The 23,263-nt window shown below is 36.2% G+C and overlaps 1 protein-coding gene across 8 annotated transcripts in view; it reads left to right on the forward strand.

Moving 5' to 3' along the window:
- Positions 1-23,263, forward strand: part of BBS9 (Bardet-Biedl syndrome 9) — a 479,889-nt gene that overhangs the window by 86,647 nt on the left and 369,979 nt on the right. For all 8 annotated transcript variants that reach the window (XM_027574543.1, XM_027574544.1, XM_027574546.1 and 5 more), the window contains 2 exons: positions 10,871-11,045; positions 19,840-19,924. In XM_027574543.1, coding sequence (XP_027430344.1) covers positions 10,871-11,045; positions 19,840-19,924 — 260 coding nt within the window. The remainder of the gene's footprint in view (positions 1-10,870; positions 11,046-19,839; positions 19,925-23,263) is intronic.

Here is a 23,263-nt window from a genome sequence, read left to right on the forward strand (position 1 = left end):
ACTAACCTGTGTATTTTGCATATGTTCCCTTCTTTAATCTTCACAGCAACCCAGTGGGGTACAGAGGTTTTGATAAGGTTTATTTTGCATTTGAAGAAACAGACTGAATTAAACTAAACAAAGCCACCAAAGTCACATCATCACTGTGTCAGAGCCAGGATTCAAAACCTTATCATCTTGTCTTTCTGATTCAAAATCATTGCTCTTTCCACTACACATTAATACATTAATCTGCATTTGATACTTTCTCCACTTTGTTCTTTCATGATATACCATCCTGCTCTGAGAAAAGGTTAACAGCCAGAGAGTATCTTATTCAGTATCCTTTTTTGAGTATTTTTCCTCGGGTAATAATCTCTTGTTTCTTATTGCCCGGAAAGACTGCATGCAGAGTTCTAATAATTACTACAGCTTTAAGATTTAATCTGTGTATGTTTTTCACGTTAGAGTTTTATGAAATACTGATGGATCTGAAGATCATTCTGTTCCTTTGGCAGCCTCTTTGGGCTTCCACAATTTATTCTCTGTGCTTGAGTGATTTTCAGATTAATTTATATATTTTCCTTTGGGATCCTCTCCCACCCCACCTTTATTTCCTGTGCCTTTCCATTAGAGTTTATCTTAAGAACTGAGTTATCTTTTATCTTTTCCCTTTCTTCTTAATATTTCTTAGTGTATCTGATGTTGGGCATATAATGAGTACTTTGTTTTTTGACAGTACTAAGCCCTAAAATAATTTAGAATTCTAATTGCTAAGTGTCACATATTAAAACTAATTATTTTGGGGCCTTTACTATGCCATTTTTACTTTAATGCTATTCATTCATTCATTCATTCATTCAACAAATATTTATTGAGCTGTTGAGCCCTACTATATACTAGGGACTATTCAGGGTTGGGAGTTGTGGTGAATAAAGCATAATGCCAGATCTTAAGGTGTTTTCATGTGAATATGCCAATATTGTTAAATATCTTGGCCCACTTGAGGATCATTGGCATCCTGGTACCTAGTACTACAGTCTGACATGATTTTTTACTTTTTTTTTTTTTAAAGATTTTATTCATTTATTTGAGAGAGAAAGTGTGAGAGAGAGAAAGCATGAGGGCGGGGAGGGTCAGAGGGAGAAGCACACTCTGCACTGAGCAGGAAGCCCGGTGCGGGACTCAATCCTGGGACTCGATCCTGGGGCTCGATCCTGGGGCTCCAGGATCGTGACCTGAGCCGAAGGCAGATGCTTAACTGACTGAGCCACCCAGGCTCCCCGGTTTTTTACTTTCATGATTTTTTTTTTTTAAAGATTTTATTTATTTATTTGACAGAGAAAGACACAGTGAGAGAGGGAACACAAGCAGAGGGAGTGGGAGAGGGAGAAGCAGGCTTCCCATGGAGCAGGGAGCCCGATGCAGAACTCCATCCCAGGACCCTGGGACCATAACCTGAGCCGAAGGCAGTTGCTTAACGACTGAGCCACCCAGGCGCATGATGGTTTAGTTTGCTTGAACAGATGCTTTGGGCCCCAACATATAAGGGATGTCATTCAATGCTGTGAGCTAGATAATGAAAACAAAATAGGCTCATCTTCTAGGGCTTTATGCTTTGTTTATGGAAGTTGGAGAGGGGAGAGAGGTATGCCAAATTTAGCCTTATCACCAGGAAAAATACTGTCAGTATTAATAGGGAGTGATACAGAATGTACTAAGAAAGACTAGAGGGATAGTGTGGTATTTATGCCTAGAGGGGATTGGAGAAGGCTTCGAAGTGATGGGATTGTATCCTGGGGATTGAGGATGTATAGAATGATTTTGTGAGGTTAAGGTGGGGGAATAGCACCTGAGATGAATTGAACTAGACTGACAAACGTGTAAGGGCATTTAAAGGTCAGGCTTATGTTACCTGAAGCATTTGGTTTGGTTGGGACTGGATGAGAGGGAGTAGTCAAAGTTCATTTAGCAGACACATTAAAGAGTTCTTTGGATTTCCTGCTTATTAATTTATACCTATTTCTGGAGACACTGGAGTACTTTTGAAGTTTTTGAGTGGGTTGATAACATGATTGCATCTGTATATTAAGATGATTGCTTTGGTATATTTGTTTTTATGAACTTTATTAATGATATGGTATTTTAACTGCTTCTTTTAGAGGACTCCAAGGAAATTTATTAGACCAAACAATGGTTAAATGGCACATCGACCTTTGTGATAAGAATTGGCAGTTCAGGAAGTTTAAAGTCATCATTGTCATTATCCCTAACTAATTTTGATTTACATTTTAAAACTTATAGAAGTTTAGATGAAGTTGAACCTCACCTGAGAATTTTTTGGCTTTAGTTATTTTTTTATGACCCAATTTATTTAGTTATAGTGAGTCTAGTGTAGACTATAGGCTATTGTTCCTTCTTTTGATACCACTCATGATTTTTAGGATTAAGAGAGTTAACAATATATAAAAAGGAAATATTTAGCTTTTGGAGTTATTGCTTTATGGGATGGTTAATATTGCAAATGAAGAATATTTGTACAAAATGAAGAGGTATTTAAAATCTTTTCTGTTTGTTAATTTTATTTTGGTTCTCTGGTTTCTTATCATGACTTGTTAATTACCTTGAGAACTCTATCTTGCTTTGAAACTAGTTACTTAAAAAAACTATACCCCCAGCATACTCTTTAAGAATTTTTCTTTTGGATGAGAGAAAAGAAAGGAATGCTAAGAAGTAATGGACTCTTCTGTATGACATCATCTGTCTTGTCTTTCTTACGTCATTCAGGGTAATCCTTCATAAAACATTAATAATAGAGGTGGGGGAAGATTATAGATATTGTGTGTGTTGGGGTAAGGGTGTGGAGGCAGGGACATTGCATTCCCAGATAGAGCTTTCTGGCACACTCACATTTCTTTAGAGATTTCAATAGTTGCCATGTTAGGGAATTGCTGTTTTGAGCAAAGTAAACTTAAAATAGGCAGAATATCAACTTGAAGAGCCAGCAGTTCCCACAGACATACGTTTTGAAAGATTTTCCATAGTTCTTAAAGTCTTAAAAACCCTTTGCTTTGACAAAAAGGATAAATTTCTGATTGTGTAGTCCTTCTTACATTAAATTTACCCTTTTTGCTCTGAAGGAATTTTTTCCCCTCAACTTAAAAGTTTTTTTCACATAATTTGATCTGTGGGAAAGAGGGCAATCCAATAATATCACTTACTTACTTACCATTTATTGAATGCTTACCAGGATCAGGCAGTATGTATTTTTATTTAATTTTATCCTTATAGCAGCATCATGTTATCTTTTCATACCACTGCTTTACAGGTGAGGGAACTGGCAAAGCTTTAGGGCTAAAATAAGGATGCAGCAAATCTAGTCTCAAGTTCTGGCTTTGCCATCAGTTCTGAGGAGCATGCCTGCCATATTCATCAGCAGTCTCTCTCTCCTCCTCAGACCCTCCACCAGAGTTCACTGCTCTCACTCCTCTCCAGACATAATTCTCTTATAACCCATGTGTCTGCGCACAGTGTGCTCTTTGTTTTTGTTTCTCTTACTGTCTGGCAATCTCTTTCTCAACCTGCAAGACCCAAGTGTTATCTCTGTTTTGAAGCTTTTCTTGATTCTTTCAGGCACTGTTAATCAAGCTGCATTGCCTTTTAAATTATTCTAATATGCCCCTGTTCTTACATTATTAGAATATTTAACTGGTTAACTCCCATATTCACTGCGCTTTCTTAGGGTAGCAACTATGTCTCTCTTGTAGCACATACTAACTAGGTATACAGTGAATGCGAAATTCATTGAATGAATGTGAGTTCTGGAGAATGCTATTGAACCTTTCATTATCATTACATTGGACAAAGTAATTCACCCATTATCTTATGGATGCAAGTGATAATATGTTTAGGGCCTTCTTTTAAATGCTAACATTGCATTCATATTGAATCCATCACATATAATGCTAATTTAGTGAATGGTTGTAATTTCTTTGTGTTATTAAACTTGTTCACAGTTTAAGGGGAAAATTGTGATAAATAGCTTGGCGGAACACACACTAGTGGTCTTTGTAAGTCTATTAAAGTGCCTGTTAAAATGAGACACATTAAAATGTCAAAAGGCAAGTTCATATGAAGAGTTAGTTTGTAGACCCAATTTTTATTTTCTTGAGCCTTAAAGTAATTAGTCTCATGAAGTTATTTATTGGGGGAAACTCTTGAATAATAGTTGAGAATTTGTGTAATTTTTCCCTGGTACATATTTAAAAGTATTAGCTATTTAGCTCAACACATGTGTTCTATTTGTTGATTTCATCTGTTTGCTTAGGGCTTTAAATTTTATTTATTTATATATAACTAAGATTTTAAACTTAGAATCTACTTGAATATTGCATTATTATCAGACACTGATTGCTTTTAGAATGCTTAAATAAAAAATATGAGGGAGAGAGTAACAAGAAAGAAGTTAGCTATTCTTTGATTAAATTAATTGCCAATTATTAAGCATGACCAAATAGTATCATGTATCTCGAAAGTATGATAGTTTTGTTGATATGATGATATGAATGAAAAAGTATAAAAATTCTATTTAATGGTGAATTTAAAATCCTGCAAGCTCTAGAAATCCATCTACCATTTGTTTTTAAGTCAGTATCTGTTGAAATTCTACTCTGAACATTTTTATGTACTTGCTCATAGCAAACATGTTGTATCATTTTTGAGTTAGGTTTGCAATAAAGATTAATGAGTTAGTGTTTCAGTTTTTCTGTAGCAACAACAACAAAAGTTTTTTTCCGTGCATGTGTGCAAAACTAGTGAGCGAGCGAGCGGAAGTTCCACAGACTTTTGGACTCTTCTGTTCTTACGTATCAGTCTCTTGATGTTTCCTGTCTGCCTTTTTGACTACCTATACAGCTGTTTTTCATGTATTTTTCAGGCTTGGAGAAAGACCAAGTATTTTTGACAGCTGCATGCTGAACTGCAATATATGCTTGGCCACAGGTCACGTTTGCATTTCTTCACTTGTATTTTTATTCAATGCGTAAAAGAAATATGAGCATAGAGAGATTCAGAAAACATGTAGCATGCTGAGTAATGGTAGTCTTCTTTCATGTATGCCATTCCACTTGCTCTGCTGTGTAGATTTCACAGGAAGAAAAAGCAGAGAAATGGAGGAAATGGTATTCAGAACTGCCCTCCATGGGACTCTTGTTGCTGTAATTGTGCAAGATGGAAAATGCTCTGGGTCATGCATGGTAGAAAGAACTTCTGGGCGTGGGGACACACACATGCACATATGCACTCATGCACGCACATTGTAATGAATAGATTATAATTTAGTAAAGAAGACTGTTAATCTAGCAGTCAGTTCAACATGTTTATCCATAATGTTAAAGCTTTGACTACATGATATTTTAACATCAGGAAATGAGACACAGTATTTAATAAATGTTCATTTCATGAGGCTGCCATAATAGAACTTTCCTGCCTCCACCTCCCCATCCCCACAGACATAAAATTTTTTCTTTGCCATTGAAAATGAAAAAATAATGACTTTAAAAATCCTTTCAAAATGTTTTTGGTGAGTCCTTTCTCAATTTGTTCTTAGCTCTTGCAAATAATATTTCAGATCACAATGGTTAGTTTTCTCTCATCATGGTTAAAGATCAATGGGATAAATATCCAGATTTTAAATTCTGATGAAATCTCCAACCTTCCAAATTATTTCAACGTTAAAAGACATTTTTTCTCTGTACATTTAAGGCATAATTTTTGAGGAAGCATCATTAAGATATTGTCATCTTTTGGGGCGCCTGGGTGGCTAAGTCGGTTGGCCATCTGCCTTCAACTCAGGTCATGGTTCCAGGGTCCTAGGGTCCTGGGATCGAGCCCTGCGTCAGGCTCCCTACTCAGTGGGGAGCCTGCTTCTCCCTTTCCTCCCTGCCTATGCTCTCCCTCGCTATCTCTCTCTCTCAAATAAATAAATAAGATCTTAAAAACAAGAAAAGAATTGTCATCTTTTCAATCTACTGCTTGCTTTTATGTTTCATGCCCTATTGGTAAAACTTGATACATTGCACTGGGTCAAGTCTAAATTCCTCTGCATTTTCTTCTAGTATGTTCCTTTTCCCTCCAGAAGCTTTCTCTACTCTTAACTTTGACCCCTATTCATTATACCTATCCTTCTCAGATACATCCTATCTCTATCATGAAATCTTTCCCAGGATGTTCACTGTAATGAAGCTCTTTGATTTTCTGTAGTACTTAGTCTGTTTCATATCATTTAGATGTTATATGTTAACTTACGTTAATTTTTAAAATGGATCCAGTGTGGTGTAATGGAGCCTCCCCGGGAACATGTGGTATAATCGAGTGAGAAAGATTTCTATTTGAGTACTAGCTCTGTCATTTTCTAACTCTTTGGCATTAGGCAAATTGTTATTATTATTCTTTAAAGATTTTATTTATTTACTTATTTTATAGAGAAAAAAAGAGAGTGTGTGAGCAGCAGGAGGGGCAGAGGGGGAGGGAGAAGGAGAGGAAGAGAATCCTAAGCAGACTGCACAGATAATGGAGCTGGATGTGGGGTTGATCTCATGACCTTGAGATCATGACCTGAGCCAAAACCAAGAGTTGGACGCTTAACCGACTCAGCCATCCAGGTGCCCCTAGGCAAATTATTTAAACTCTGTGGGTTTTAGTTTTCTCATGTGTCACATGGGACTACTGTCCACCTTTAGGGTTATTAAAGATTATAGCTAATAATGCTGGGTAAATGTTTAGCACAAAGGCAGGAATATAACAGGTGCTCAGTAAATGTCAATAGTAGTTTTTATTCCTGATGTTCTATATTTCTTACAGCTCCTAATATAATACTGAGCATGTGGTAAGGACTTTGAGTATGGTTCAGGGCTAGGTCATTTAAATAGCTCCTGAAATCCTATCGCTTTTATGAAGGCTTCCTGTTGGCTCTGTTCTGTCAGAACTACAAAACTTTCATGGCTTCTCTAGACTGTTCTTTCTGTTCCCATTATCTGTAAGGGGAGCCTTTGGTATGTATTCTGAAGTGGCTTCCAAAGCAGTGATTTGAAGGATTTATTTATTTATTTTTGAGTAATGTTTTGGATTGATCCCTACATTTTTCTAAACGTCAGCAGCTGAGATTGTAATAAATAAAGCATTTTTCACATACCTCAAATGCAGTATGTGAAACACATAGAATAAAATCTTGGCCAATCTGAACTTCAGATGAATAAATTATTTTGCCTAGCTTACTTCAGTTCAACAGACATTTATTAGTGTAGCTCCTTTGTGCCAGGCATTTTATAGTTGTTGGATTTACAAAGATGAGTAAGACATGGTTCCTGCCTTGGAGTTTAGTCTAGGGTGAACAAGAGACACAAAAACAGATCATTTCAATTGATGATTAATTGTAAGATGGAGGTGAGGGTTGAGCTCTGTGGGATCACACTTGGAGGGTGGTTGAGCGGGAAAGAGATGAGCCTGTTTGTGATGTCTCCCAGAGGACAAATGGGTTGATCCACTTGATTCAGGGACAGAGATCTAACTCAAAGTGGCTTCAATATTTATGGGAATTTATTGCCTGCAAAGTTCCCAGGTAGGTTTGGCTTCAAGGTACGCTTGATGCCTTGGCGCAAACCATGTCTTCCATGGCCCTCTTTTAATTGTGCCTTTGTAAAAGCCAAATGGCCTCTGTGATTCCAGACTTTATCCTCCTCACATATTATTCCCCAGAGGGAAGAGTAAGTTTTTCTCTAGTTCTAGCTAAACCTAGAGATTTAACTTTGCACATTGACTGTAAATTTTACCTATCCCCGAACCAATCACTGTGATTAATGAGATACAGATTGGTTTGGATAAGTCAGGGCCTACCCTCAAGCTTAGAATGAAGTCAGTCTCATTATTCAAACTTCATGGCCAAAGATAGGAGGAGAGGAGAATGGACGAACAAGAGGCTGCCAGCAAATGTGCACTAGACCGGGGAAAATGAGTGTAAGACTTTTTGGGGAAAGGTAATAACATAACAAAATCAAGGAAGCAAACACCATCACGATGTATGTGGGAAACAGCAAGTAGTTGGACATTAATACAATGTGTAGTAGAGACTTATAAAATAACATAAAATAACAATGTGATAGAGTATTTGCTGCCTGCTGGATCTAGTTTCCATACTTTACTTCATTTAATTTGCACAGTAGCTAACTAAAGTAGGTATGCCGTCTTGCAGACAGCGAAACTTGAGCCCAAGCTCATAGCCAATAATTGGTGGAGCTAGACTCAAACCCAGATTATCTGACTGTAGAGGCAGCCCATGTGGACATTACAGTATAAGTATGCTCCTCTATATTGCTAGAGTCTCAGGAAATAAGACTTCATATAGTACCATGCTAAGGAGCCGAATTTTCTCTGGGGCTCAAGTTTTCTTCAAACTCTAGTTCTTTGTTATAGCACGCAAAGGCAGTGGTTGTCAAAATTTAGCGTATGTCGGAGAGACTCTAGGGGTTGGTAAAACCCAGAATTGCTGGACCCTAATAGCAAAGTTTCTGATTTAGTAGATCTAGAGCAGAACCCTAGAATTTGCACTTCCAAGAAGTTCCTATATGATGCTGATGCTGGTGACTTGGGAGCCATGCTTTGAGGACCACTTCTTTTAGGTCTTTGGGAGTCTGAAGATTTGTGGTTCAGTGATATTCAACATATTGAAATGAACTCAAATTTCATTGGTACTTCTGCTTAGAAATACACATGTTCTGACCTCACATTCTTTAATAATACAGACATCAAGAATACATTTTGGTTACAGTAATATTCTCCCCCATAGGTCAGGGTCATTGCATAAATTTTTCATTAATTCGATTTTGTTGTCTCTTTGATTCTTGCTTATTAAGATTAAATTTATTGTTCTCCTCCCTGGTCCTACTTAATTCACTAATGCTGAGTTTTCCCCCCAATTGTTAAGAAAGTGAATTTGTATACAAAAGATATATATTTAAACACTGTATTTCATTTGTCTATACTTTTATTGTGAAACGTTTTAAATACCAGAAAAAGTAACATGAACACCCATATTTACACCATTTAGAGTCAACAGTTATAAATAATATGTATATGTATATGTATATTTACACACACACACACAGATTTAGTTTGATCCACTTGAAAGTAAGGTACAGATCTTGTGCTACTTCATCCATAAATATTATAACACACATCTCCCAATAAGAACATAATGTTATGTTCTCTTACATAATCACAATACCATGAGCACACTTAAAGCAATAATTCCTAATTTTTTCTAATGTATAGTCATATTCCAGTTTCCCCGGTTGTTCCAGTGTCTTCTATACCTTGTTTTTTTTTTTTTAAAGATTTTATTTATTTATTTGACAGAGAGAGACAAAGCGAGAGAGGGAACACAAGTAGGGGGAGTGGGAGAGGGAGAAGCAGGCTCCCTGATGAGCAGGGAGCCCGATGCAGGGCTTGATCACAGGACCCCAGGATCAGGACCTGAGCTGAAGGCAGATGCTTAATGACGGAGCCACCCAGGTGCCCCTACCTTGTTGTTTTTTATTACCAGGATCCAATCAAAAGAAACTAAAATTTAAGTTTTAGCAATGCTAATGGATCTTTAGGTTCAGATAAGTTCTGTGGTATTTAAGATATAGATATTTGGTTGCATTAACAAAGACACAGACTTAATGATGGTTTAAATAAGGAGGCTGTTTATTTCTGCCATATTTAACCACCTGAAGATAAAGGTCCCGGGCTGTAGTGGGTGGGGGTGGGCTCTGTTGTCGTCCATATGTGGCTTCCATCTCTGAGGCCTATCAAGACAGCTATGCCAGTTCCACCGTCATGCTGGGGAGAGTGGAGGGGAGGGTATACTCAGTCCTTTTACGGGCATATCTGGGTATTGCACATATTACCTCTGCTCCTATCTCATTGGCAAGAACATAATCATGTAATTGTATCTGTTGTAATAGAGGCCTGGATAAGCAGACTTTTATGCTGAATGGCCGCATGTCTAGTGATGAAATTCAAGTATTAAAAGAAAGAATGGCTATTAGGGGGAACAGTTAGCTTCTCTGTCACAAGTTCTTTTTTGCAAATGACTGAGTTATACAAAACTACATTAAATCCATTTAATAACTTCTTATACCCTATAATATGACTTTTCTCTTTTTGAGTTGTATAGGCCTAATAGTTGCTCCTACTCAATATTGAGCCCATATTGAACCCAGACTGTTATTCTTTTTTGAATGCTTTGATATGTAGTTTATAGATGTTCTGTCTGTTCCTAGGGCAGAAGACACTTCAAAATCAATCCGTAGTTTAGGGCACATCCGTGATTAGTATTTTTCAATATTAGTATTTTTCACTCCCAACAGTGCTTAACACTATGGTCTGTGTAAAACTGGTGCCTAACACATGTATATGATTTTGGTCTCTTGTGTTTGACTCATGTCTAAGTCATTTGAAAGTATGAGACTGACATACTATGAAGAAGAGAAGTAGCCTCTACTCATTAGTTTTTGTTATATTTCTGATTTTGGAAAAAAAATATCTTACAGGGTCATGATTGTTCTGAGAGATTATCTATCTTGAGCTAGAGATTTTAGCATATAGTAAATGAAAATAAGTGTACTTAAAATTATAGACATCTTCTAAATAATTTAAAAATTGGGAAATGTATGTATACTGATATACAATAATCTGATAGCTTTATCAGTTTGTAATTTAAAATTTTAACTGCTTATATTGCCCTTTGGGGAAAAGATTAACTATGACATTTTTGTGATGGATAGTGATAAATGGAAACCATTATATTTGTAAAGAAAAAGCCACTTAATTTCCTCTAATTTTTCTTTAGGTCGAGATTTAATTTGTATCCAGTCTATGGATGGGATGCTGATGGTGTTTGAGCAGGAAAGCTATGCTTTCGGGAGATTTCTCCCTGGTTCTCTTTTACCTGGCCCTCTTGCTTACAGTTCCCGTACAGATTCCTTCATTACTGTCTCTTCTTGCCGACAAGTGGAAAGTTACAAGTAAGTTCGGACGTTGAATCTTTGGAATCATGACTCTTGGTATGTTGCTGATTCTTTTTTACAAAAAGCTTGGATGTTACAAATGAAAAAGAGACTGGTTTCTTTGATAAAATGTAATTGTGGTGATTTAGAGGATATCATTTACATATTATAAAATATTTGCAAGTATAGTGCAGAGATTGAGAGAAAGGATTTGGAAAGAGGCAGACCTGGATTGGAATCCTGATTTTGCTACTTGCAGCTGTTTGATGGTCAGTGTCCTTAACCTGGTTGTAACGGGGATAATAATGGCTATTTTTTTTTTTTTTGGCTTTTAAAGTTTTTAATTCCAGTTAGTTAGCATACAGTGTTATATTAGTTTCAGGTGTATAATATAGTGATTCAACAATTCATACATCACCCAATGGTCATCACAAGTGCATGCCTTAATCCCCAGCACCTATTTAACCCATCCGCCATCTCCCTCCCCTCTGGTAACCATCAGTTTGTTCGCTATAATTAAGAGTCTGTTTCTTGATTTGTCTCTTTCTTTTTTTCCCTTTGCTCATTTGTTTTGTTTCTTCAGTTATACATATGATTGAAGTCATATGGTATTTTATCTTTCTCTGACTGATTTATTTCACTTAGCATTATACTTTCTAGCTCCATCCATGTTGTTGTAAATGGCAAGATTCCATTCTTTTTTATGGCTGAATAACATTCCATTGCTCGCACGTACGTTTGTGTGTGTATCATATCTTTTTTATGCATTCAACGATAGATGGACACTTCCGCTGCTTCCATATCTTGGCTATTGTAAATAATGCTGTAAACATAGGAGTGCATGTATCCCTTTGAATTACTGTTTTTGTATTCTTTGGTTAAATATCCAGTAGTGCAATTGTTGGATCGTAGGGTATTTCTGCTTTTTTTTTTTTATTATTATGTTATGTTAATCACCATACATTACATCATTAGTTTTTGTAGTGTTCCATGATTCATTGTTTGCATATAACACCCAGTGCTCCATGCAGTACGTGCCCTCTTTAATACCCATCACCAGGCTAAGCCATTCTTGTTTTTGTTTTGAGAGAGAGAGAGAGAGAGAGCAAGTGGGGAGGGACAGAGGGAGAGAATCTCAAGCAGGTTCCATACCCAATATGGAGCCTGATGAGGAGCTCGATCTCACAACCCTGAGATCATGACTTGAGCCAAAATCAAGGGTCAGATGCTTAACAGACTGAGGCACCTAGGCGCCCAAGGGTAGTTCTGTTTTTAACATTTTTTTTTTTTAACTTTTTGAGGAACCTCCATACTGTTTTCCAGAGTGGCTTCACCAGTTTTAATTCCCACCAACAGTGCAAGAGGGTTCCTTTTTCTCTACATCCTTGCCAACACGTGTTGTTTCTTGTGTTGTTGATTTTAGCCATTCTGATAGGTATGAGGTGATATCTCATTGTAGTTTTGATTTGCATTTCCCTGATGGTAAGTGGTGATGAACATCTTTTCATGTGTCTGTTGGCCATCTGTATGTCTTTTTTGGAGACATGTCTGTTCATGTTTTCTGTCCATTTTGTAATTGTATCATTTGTTTTTGGGGTGTTGAGTTTTATAAGTTCTTTATATATTTTGGATACTCACCCTTTATTGGATATGTCATTTGCAAATATCTTCTCCCATTCCGTAGGTTGCCTTTTCATTTTGTTGATCATTTCCTTTGCTGTGTGGAAGCTTTTTATTTTGATGTAGTCCGAGTACCTTATTTTTGCTTTTGTTTCCTTTGCCTGAGGAGACATATCTAGAAAGAAGTTGCTACAGCTGATGTCAAAGAAGTTATGCCTATGTTCTCTTGTAGGATTTTTATGGTTTCATGCCTCATATTTAGGTCTTTAGTCCATTCTGAATTTATTTTTGTGTATGATGTAAGAAAGTGGTCTAGTTTCTTTTGCATGTTGCTGTCCAATTTATTTTCCCAACACCATTTTTTAAAAAGATTTATTTATCTATTTGAGAGGAAGAAAGTAAGGGTGAGCACAAGCAGTGGGAGGGGCAGAGGGAGAAGCAGACTCCCCACTGAGCAGGGAGCCCAACTTGGGGCTCGATCTCAGGACCCTGGGATCATGACCTGAGCTGAAGGCAGACGCTTAACCAACTGAGCCACCCAGGCACCCCAGTTGAAGAGACTTTTTTCCATTGGATATTCTTTCCTGCTTTGTCAAAGATTAATTGACCATATAGTTGTGGGAATAACGGCTGTTTTGACAAGCTTGTTAAAAGGATTGAATGTATGTCAAGTTGTCACCCATGGAAAATGCTGATTAATTATTGTGACTGTTCCCTGAATTATTAATAATAAAGCACAGTATGAGTGAAAAAAGCCAGAAGAAAAGATGCATATATGAAATTATTTTATAAAAAAATATGTGACATAGGAAGAATACTAGCAAAAATACAGGTGTTATTATGAATGTTTTAAAAAGAACAATTCTTAGCAGAAATGAAGTATGAAAATGACTCTATGAAAACAATTTATACTTTTTGCTAGAAATTCTTACTGATTTGGGGGAATTGTGTTTGAGAGAGACTTTTTTCTTCTACCAGCTAAATTTTAATAAAAATTAGGGGTTTGAGTTTTTAGAGGGTGTGTTTTTTTGTTGGAGGGGATAATGGGGAAAAGAAAGTACAAATTCATTCTTGGAAAAGAAATAGACTTGGAGGATTAGAGTATCTCCAGTAACTTTATTGTTGTTATCTTACCGATGGCAACACTTAGAACTTTAAATGTCTAAGCAACACTTCATTATAGCTTTTCAGTATTATTTTTGGTCGTATGATTTTTACCAAGGCAGGAAGAAATATAAATTCATCAGGCAACACCTGTAAATTTTTGTCTTTAAGTTTCAGTATTGTGCATATAGCAAGTTAGTGCAGTATTCCCTTCACCTTCATAAGTGGCAGTCTGCCTTTTGTGAATTCTTGTCAAGGTATCTTAGATTCAAAACCCTGAACATAAGCAAATGTTTGTGACTAAGCAGAAGTTAACTGACGGAGGTACTGTGTCATTATATCATATTCCTTCTTTAACTCCTATGGCTCTTATCCAAAGGAGACGAATGAATTGTGGCATTGCTACTGGTAAGAAATAAAATATACTTATTTTGAGAGGGTTGAGAAAAATATCTGTATAATTCATTCAAGCCTGCCAAAGATTAAGCAATATTGAGGAGATCTGCTTTTCAGCTTTCCACCCAGTTCCGTGCCTCAACTCCTGCCAAGTAGGGATACTGGCAGTGCTACACCGGGGTCACAATAGGAAGATTTGAATGCTCCATGACTTACTCTTTGAAATATGTGCATAGGAATTAATTTGGTAATAACTCCAGGAGTGACTGGATGAGGAAGCAATGTGTAGGTTTCCTTAATGGGTAAGTTTAATCTCAAAGAAACTCACCCTCTTTGAACTGTGGTAATTTACCAACATACCAATCTATTAAATCCATCTCTATCTGGGACTAAAAATGCACACCTTATCCATTGTGTGGATCTTTTATAATGGTAAAAATGCATAGGATGTGGGATTATTATGAAATGATGCAATTAAGAGGGCTTATAACATTAAATAGTATCTTACATTTATATACGCTTTTAAGTTTAATAGATTAAATTAAATGATAATCACTGGTGCCATTTAGGGTTGGAGGAAGCATGAAAACTCTAGGTTTGTTCTTTTGAGGCTTCATCTATTTATGATCAGTTAATAGAATGTAATCAGTTAATAGAAAAGGCTTTTAAGACATAATTTATTTTCATTTTTGATATTGCTATTTAATTACTGTAAAACAAGCTCAGTTATATTCAGATAGGAACTAGCGAAGGCTGTGGATCTCAAACTTCAGTGTGCGTAAGGATCACTTGGGCAGCCTGTTACAAAAATGCATATTTGCAAATCCCCGATTGCCAGTACACTAGACTTTGATTTAGTAGGTTTGGGGATACGAGCAAGGGATCATCATTGCAAACATATAGTCTAGGTGGTTCTAATTCAGAGACACACTTTGTTGTTTTTCTTTTGAAGTGAGAGAATTGTTTGCCTTTTTTGGGGGGGGTTGCAGGATAGATAATACCATTCTCTTAGCAATGTTCGTCCCAATTTTGGATTAGCTTTTATTTTCTTTTTCTTTTTCTTTCCTTTACTTGTCAGAATTATTTGGTCAGTAAATCCTGACCTTTGGGTCTTTTTCTCCCTGGTATTCAGCCTTTGCTTCCCATTTCCCATAAAGGCGGCCAGGCCTTTCTTTCTTTCTTTCTTTCTTTTTTTTTTTTAAAGATTTTATTTATGTATTCATGAGAGACAGAGGAGGAGAGAGAGAGAGAGAAGCAGAGGGAGAAGCAGGCTTCCCGCGGAGCAGGGAGCAGGGAGCCCAAAGCGGGGCTCGATCCCAGGACCCCGGGACCATGACCTGAGCCGGAGGCGGTCACCCAACGACTGAGCCACCCAGGCGCCCCAGGCCTTTATTTCTCACTTGGATTTCTGGTTTTCTTACTTCTAATCTAGACTTTGAAGGATCCTTCTCATATCTAGCCTTTTAAAATAACCCGTGTAAGCCAGGATAATTTTTGTTTCCCATTAAAAAATTGAAACCCTCATACATTGACATTCAGTGCTCCTTACAACCCAGTCCCATTCTACCTCTATTCATTTGGATGTTCAGACTTGGAAGGGACTTTTAAAGTTAACTGGTTCAGTTATCCTCCTTTTTTTCACCTCCTTGATATATTATTGCCTAAAACACTGATTTTTGCCAAATATCATATATTGCCTTCTTGTATTCTGCTGAAATATTCCAGAGTATGTCTTGTGTTATCAGATTCCTGAGAGCAGAGTTTGTCTTAAACATGGCTGAATAAGTTCATTTATTCAATTATTCATTCAGGAAACATTTTTCAAGGTGCTTCTCTGGTTCACACACTGTGCCAGGTACTGGAAGCGCAGAGTCAAGTAAGAGCTGTCTCTTGTCCTCAAGCAGTATGCAAACAAGGGTGGGAGGTAGTGAGTCACAACAGTGTGTCAATTTTTCACAACTGAACAATTCAGTTCATTGTGATAGAGGCTCTAGAGAGCTGTGCACAGGATACTGAGGAGGCCTGCAGGTGGGACCTCTCAACAAGGTTCAGTGGAGGGAGGCTCTCTGAAGAACTATACCTGCCATGAGCTTTATTTTCTCTCCTCGTCTTTGCTACACACCATACCCAACATGTACCTAGTTCACTGCTGAGTAGATAAGCGACTTTAAAGAAGTATTTCTAAATTATTTGTAGAGTTTAATTGACAATATTTTATTTATTTATTTATTTAAAGATTTTATTTATTTGACAGAGAGAGACACAGCGAGAGAGGGAACACAAGCAGGGGGAGGGGGAGAGGGAGAAGCAGCTTCCCGCCAGGCAGGGAGCCCATGTGGGGCTCGATCCCAGGAGCCTGGGACCATGACCTGAGCCGAAGGCAGACGCTTAATGACTGAGCCACCCAGGCGCCCCAACTGACAATATTTTAAAAAGAATATTGTGTTCTTCACCATTCTTAGGCTCTGGCCAAATTGAAATATCTGTTTTCCATACATGTTTAGGGCTTTTCTCTCTTTCCTCTTTTGCTCATGCTGTACTCTCTCTGAAGGTTTTTCTTTCTTCTCTGTATATGAAAATTATGTCTGGAAGCCTCCCTGCCCCCCTGCTCCTCTTCCTGACCTAGCCGTAAGTAGCACCTCCTCCTTCTTAATTGCACGGAGTAGTTTTTTTGCTCTTTCCATAAGTACTAGTCACACTTTAACTGGTATTACATATTTGCTTGTTTTTCTCCTTGACAGGGCTAACTGCTCCTTGATGGCAGGGATTTTGTAACTCCTGAAATGCCTAGCATTGTACCTTGCTAAAGGGAGATGTTTAACAAGAACTTGATGAAAGAGTGAAAAGTTTGTAAGGAAAGCTGTTTTGGTGCTGGCATGTTTCAATGAAAAGGACTCTTCCTGGCATAACTAAGAATGTTTTAGCTTTACTCGTAATGAACATAGTAATGCTCTGTATCCGGAGCTTCCATTTCTAGTAGAGTTCTCTGGGTAAATATCAAGTTTCCAAGATCTCCTGGTGCCTTTGCAGTGACAACTATGTTTCATTTGAAAATAAGTGATTTTGGAGGGTTTAGTTTTGTGCTCTGTGACACCTCAATCCATATTTTAGTTACTTGGTGCTGTTTTTACGATGTGATATGGAAGAGCACTAAATTATATGGCTGAGTTTGTCACTGGTGTTCCACAGGACCTGTTAAGCATTTGTGGCTCTTGGGTCAAAAAGTGCTACCATTCACCTGGACTTGCTGTATTTGTGCTTAGTGCCTTTCTGTTGAGAAACACATATGATACACTCTTTTGTGAAATCTTATTACACTGGGCCTGATTATTCTTTCAGCAGTCTCAATGAGGGAATTCTATTCCTTAGCTTATATCACTGAACATTTGGGTGGTAAGAAAAAAAAAAAACCCAAGTATTTTCTTTATTTCGGAATTTCCAAGTCTGCCTGGAATTGTTTGGTTTTGGAAATAGGTTTCCATGTACATTATTGGTCACAGTAAAGAGGACTTAAGGAAGAACTTAAAATAGATGCTGTTGTAAGTTTGTCATCATCTAAATTTACTGTCAGTTACATTTAGTAATAAAATACTCTTCTGAGTTGTCTTCCAGGAAGAGCAATGGTCTGGATTTGGAAATCAGGAGTCAATTTTGGCTGTGTCTCTGCCTGCTGTTTTGATGTTAATGAGGCCACTTTAGGGGCTCACTTATTCCTGCATGATATAATAATGCTTTGTAGTTCTTTAAGAAGCTTCAAACAGCTCAAAAGCTTTGGATTTTTACAACAATCTCATTAATATCCATATCATCCTCTAGCAGGTTGGTGTGTGCAGGAAATGAACCGCCTATGTAATTAACTGCCTGAGGTTGGATCCATAGCAGGCCCAGCTCTGGGGCTGATGTTTTAGTCACCAGTGCATACTGTTTCTGTTACTCTGTGCTGGGAAGAGTAAAATAATCCTATCTGAAGCTTGGAATGTGAGGTCTAATTATTTGGCACTGCTGGAGACAGAGGGATTTTGTAGGTCAGTCTCAAATGGTATGGAGACATTTGCTACAGCTGCCCATGGAATTTCTTAGCATGGTTTTACAAGGCTGAGATCTTCACCCTCCTACCTTTTGTGTCTCATTTCCCATGACTCATTCCTCCCTGCCATGCATCTCTCCTAAACTCCTGTCATGGCCTTTCATGTCTTTTTTTACTCCTTGCCTTTTCATGTGCTGTTGGCCTTGCCATAATGCCTTTACCTCTTTACCAGCATGATGAGTGTTCACTTATTCTTTAAAACCTGGCTTTCTCCTCCTGAACCTATACTAAAACATATATCTCCATCTCAATTACTTGTTTCTGCCACCATGTTCCCTAGGAACCATGTGCATACCTCCTATTATTAGCACAGAGCACTCTTAGATATATTAGATGTATTAGATCGCTACTATATGTTTATTGAATTGATGAAATTCATATACATTCAGCTTCCATATTAACCATAAGACTGATTTTCATGAATACCTTGCTAAGTCGATCTTAATTCATAGTTATTTTGCATTCAACTGCAATTAAAGGCATTTTTTTTTTTACCAAGTATTTCTGATTGAGATAGTTTTAAGAGTTGGTATATGACATTTGAATACCAGTGTACATTTTAGTGCTTATTTAGGTATTCCACATTGCTTTTATTCATTCAGGTCATTGATTTTTACACTTTCAGCTATCTTTTTCTTAGACAATATGAGATGTCCAAATATATCTACTGATTTTCCTTTTAGCTATGGAAGAACAATGCAAGAGTTTTGATTCAATAGGAAAGAAAGGAATTTATGAGTCTGAAGTTTCTTCATTCAGAGTAGGATTATTATTTTAACAATATACCATTAATTAATGGGAAATAAGAGAATTTAAATTTTATTGGCTAAGTTAATCATTTCTAGATTGAATGATATTTGTGAATTGTTTTTAGGAATGATTTAAGCTAAAGGTTACTAATGAAATAAAAGCTATCAGACATTTATAGAAAGTCATAATGTACATGATACCCCTTATTGAGAACTTATTAACTACCAGATAAACTACTAAGTGATTGATCTCTATTTATATGTAAATCTGTGTCTGTCTGTTTGTTGATCTATTGGGCACCTAATATATGCCAGATACTATACTAGACATTAAATTATTTTTAAATTCTTTTAACCATGTTTGAGTTAGAGATTATTATTCCCATGTTGTAGATGGGGAAGTTAAGACACAGTGATTAATTTGCCGACTAGTAAGTGGTTTATCTGGGGACTAAACTGTGGTCTTCTGGGCTCATAGAATATCTGTTAACAATTTCTACTACATCTGGCTGCTTTGCATTATTTATGTTTTTTTCTATGTGGTGTTTTGGTGTTGGATCTTTCTTGAATATTGTTGTGTGTCATATAAAGTTCTAAGGGAAATGCTTTGATAGTAGGCAGAGCTATTTTCCCAATATGGAATTTTGGGACATGGTTATAATTTCTTTATCATGACAGTTTTACATAGTTTCATGTCACAGTGTCATCCAGTAAGAATTCAGTCTTAAATTTTACAGTTTTTAAAACCAAGAAAAAAGTAATTCATAAGTTTATAGATTATGTGATTTTAAAGTTTAAAGTAATTTATACCTTTTAACTATAAAATGACTTATAATTATTCATATCTTTCAAACAGGTACCAAGTACTTGCTTTTGCAACGGATGCAGATAAAAGACAGGAGACTGAACAACAAAAACTTGGTTCTGGAAAGAGACTTGTTGTAAGGCCTTTTTTATTATATAAGAATTTCAGTAATGTCATATCTAACCACCAATTTTTTTTTCCAGAATAAAATTCCTGGGAAGGAAGTTTTTAAAAAAGATTTATTTTAATTATTTTTCTTTTCTATGTTATGATTCTATCAATGGGCAAAAATTTAGTTGGCTATTATTGAGCAATGGAGACACATGTCTGCTCCTGTTATAATTTATTAGATCATAGAATTGCACCACTAGAATTATAAATGTGCAGATGAGGTCACTTTTAACTGAAGTGATTATAAGACAACATAGCAAAAAGAGAAAAATTAAAAAAGAAAAACCTTTAAGAAGCAAAAATATTGTTACAAGTAGGCATGTGGTTAAATATATAAGCAAAAGATAAAAATTCATAGCCCACAAAGATAAAATTGGCTCAAAGACAAAGGTAGAAGTTTGGTAACTTGAAAAATAGTTTGAAGAAAAATTGTAAATGGTAAATTCTCTGTTTAATGAAAATTAGGAAATAGATGATGGTTGTGAACTCTTTATCCTGAGAACCTCCATAGACAGGAAAAAACAGAAGGAATTGAAGATTATAATGGAAATAGTAAAGTGTATTTGAGATGGACACATACTTAAGAAACCACATGAGGAAATAATGTGGAAATTAGAATACCAAGGAAGGAAGAATATTAGAGAAAACCAATTTTTTGTATTAGGATATAGAAATTAAGGTAGGAAGGAAGGCTAACTTGAACCAAGAATGAAATGAAAACATATTTTCTTAATAGTAAAAAGTGAAAGAGAGAACACAACAAATACAAATATGACATACTTTTTCATGGAATTTGGAGGCACCATACCGATGATGGTTAAAGCATAGACTTTGGAGTCAGACTTTTTTTTAAGGTTTATTTATTTTAGAGAGAGAGAAAGAGAGAGCACTTGCGAGTAGGGGGCGGGGCAGAGGGAGAAAATCCTCAAGCCGACTTTCCGCCAATGAGGGGCTGAGGCTCGATCTCATGACTCATGACATCATGATTGAGCTGAAACCAAGAGTCGGATGCTTAAGCAACTAAGCTACCCAGGTGCTCCTTGGAGTCAGATCTTGAGAGCTATACTTACTACTAATTTTGAGCAAGTTTGAGCAAGTTTGTTAACCTTGCTAAATCTCAGTTTTCTCAGATGCAAAATGGTGATAATACCTATTTTACAATGTTGCCATTGAAATATATGTATATATATATATACACACACACACACACACACATATATTTATAGCACTTAGCAAAATATCTAGATGATGAAGATGACATTGATAATGGTAGTCAAATTGTCCTTGACCTCCTCCTCAATAGTGGTTTTCTTCCATTTGTCCCTTATATTCTGCACTCCAGCCACATGGGCTTCTCATTGTTCCAGATTTTCCATGGCTGTTCTTGATTCAAGGCTTCTGCACGTATTTTTTTATTTAGTCTGGAATGTCCTTTACTTATTAATTGTAAATGTTTATTGATACTACTCTGTACCTTACACTGAGGATGTATTCTGAAGGCAGTTACAATTGAGTGATTTTCCCATTCTCCTTTAATTAATAAGTTGAGTAAGAAATAGCAGTAAAACTTCCTTTTGTTACACCACAGTCACTTGGCAGGACTCTGATGCCATGGAACATTAAGTCTATTGCAGAGAAACAAAATTTATCCAGGGGAATGCTTTTAATAAGGTAGTTGTGAGAAGGCAGTTAAAAGCTGCCTATGTTACTCAGCGCTACCTCTTAACTATTTGTTGATTTCTAATTTAATTCTTTTGTGGTTAGGGAAATACTTTGTATGACTCTGAATTCTTTGAGATTTATTGAGATTTGTTTCATGGCCTAGAATGTGGTCTATTTTGGTAAATCTTCACTGAGCACCTGAAAAGAATGTCCATTTTTTTTTTTTTTTTTTTAGCTGTTCTTGGGTGTCCTGTAAATGTCAGTTAGTTTGGATGATAGCATTGTTCAGATCTTCTATGTCCTTATTAGTTTTTTTTTTTTTTTTTTTTTTTACTAATTTCTCTCATTTATTCAGGGAGGGGTATTGAAGTCTGACTGTGGATTGTCTGTTTCTCCTTGAAATTTTGTCAGTTTTTTGCTTCATGTATTTTGAAATTCTTTTATTAGGTACATAAACATTTAAGATTGTTATGTCTTATAATGAACATATACCCTTTTCATTATCAAGTAACCCTCTATCTTTTTGCTCTGGTAACATTCTTCTTTTGATGAGTATTATTCTGATATATCTGTTTCCATCTTTTTACTTTTATCCAATTTGTGTCTTTGTAGTGAAAATTCATTTCTAAGCAGCACATAGTTGGGTCTTGCTTTTTTGTTTAGTATGATATGGCTCTGCCTTCTAATTTGTTTTTTAGACCATTCAAATGTCATGTGATTATTAATATGGATAGGTTTAAATTTGTCATGTGGCCATTTGATTTCTATTTGTCCCATCTGTTCTTTGTTTCCATTTTCCTGTTTTTCTGCTTTCTTTTAGAGTTATTCAGTATTTTGTATGATCCATTTTATCTTTGTTGGCTTATTAGTCATAATTCTTTGTTTTGTTATTTTAGGAGTTCTTTTAGAGTTTACAGTATTTAACTTATCATGATCTACTCTCAGTGGTATTATACTATTTCACATATAAGAACCATACTTCTGTTTCTCAGCCTTTGTGTTATTGTCATATGCTATATTTTTACATACACTATAAACTCCATATTACATTGTTATCATTTTTGTTTAAATACTCAGTATCTTTTAATGTGATTTAAATGATAAGAAAAAATATATTTACCAATATAGCTACCATTTCTGGTCCTCTTCATTAATTTGTGTAAACCGTATTTCCATCTGGTGTCATTTTTCTTCCTCCTGAAGGACTTGTTATCACATTTCTTTCAGTGAGAGTCCACTGGTGATGAATTCTTTCAGTTTTTCTGTCTCCAAGGTTTTTTTTGCCTTTGTGTTTGAAAATATATTCTTTGGGTATAAGGTTTTAGTTTGACAGATTTTTTTTTTCCCTCCCTGGCATTTTAAGAGGTTGCTCCACTCTCTTCTTGCTCCCATTGTTTCTCATGAGAAATCTGCCTACATTCTTATCTTTGTTCCTCTCTTGATAGTATCTTTTTTCCTCTGGCTGCTATTCTGATTTTCTCTTATCACTTCTTTTAAGCAATTAGACTATGCTGTGGCTTTGTGTAGTTTTCTTTATTTTGTGCTTAGAATTTGTTGAGCTTCTTGCATCTGTGAATTTATAGTTTTCATGAAAATTAGAAAATTTTTGACTCTTAATTCTTCAAACTTTTTTTTTTTTAAT

Source organism: Zalophus californianus, chromosome 12 (assembly GCF_009762305.2).
Source record: "Zalophus californianus isolate mZalCal1 chromosome 12, mZalCal1.pri.v2, whole genome shotgun sequence".
Taxonomy (NCBI): domain Eukaryota; kingdom Metazoa; phylum Chordata; class Mammalia; order Carnivora; family Otariidae; genus Zalophus; species Zalophus californianus.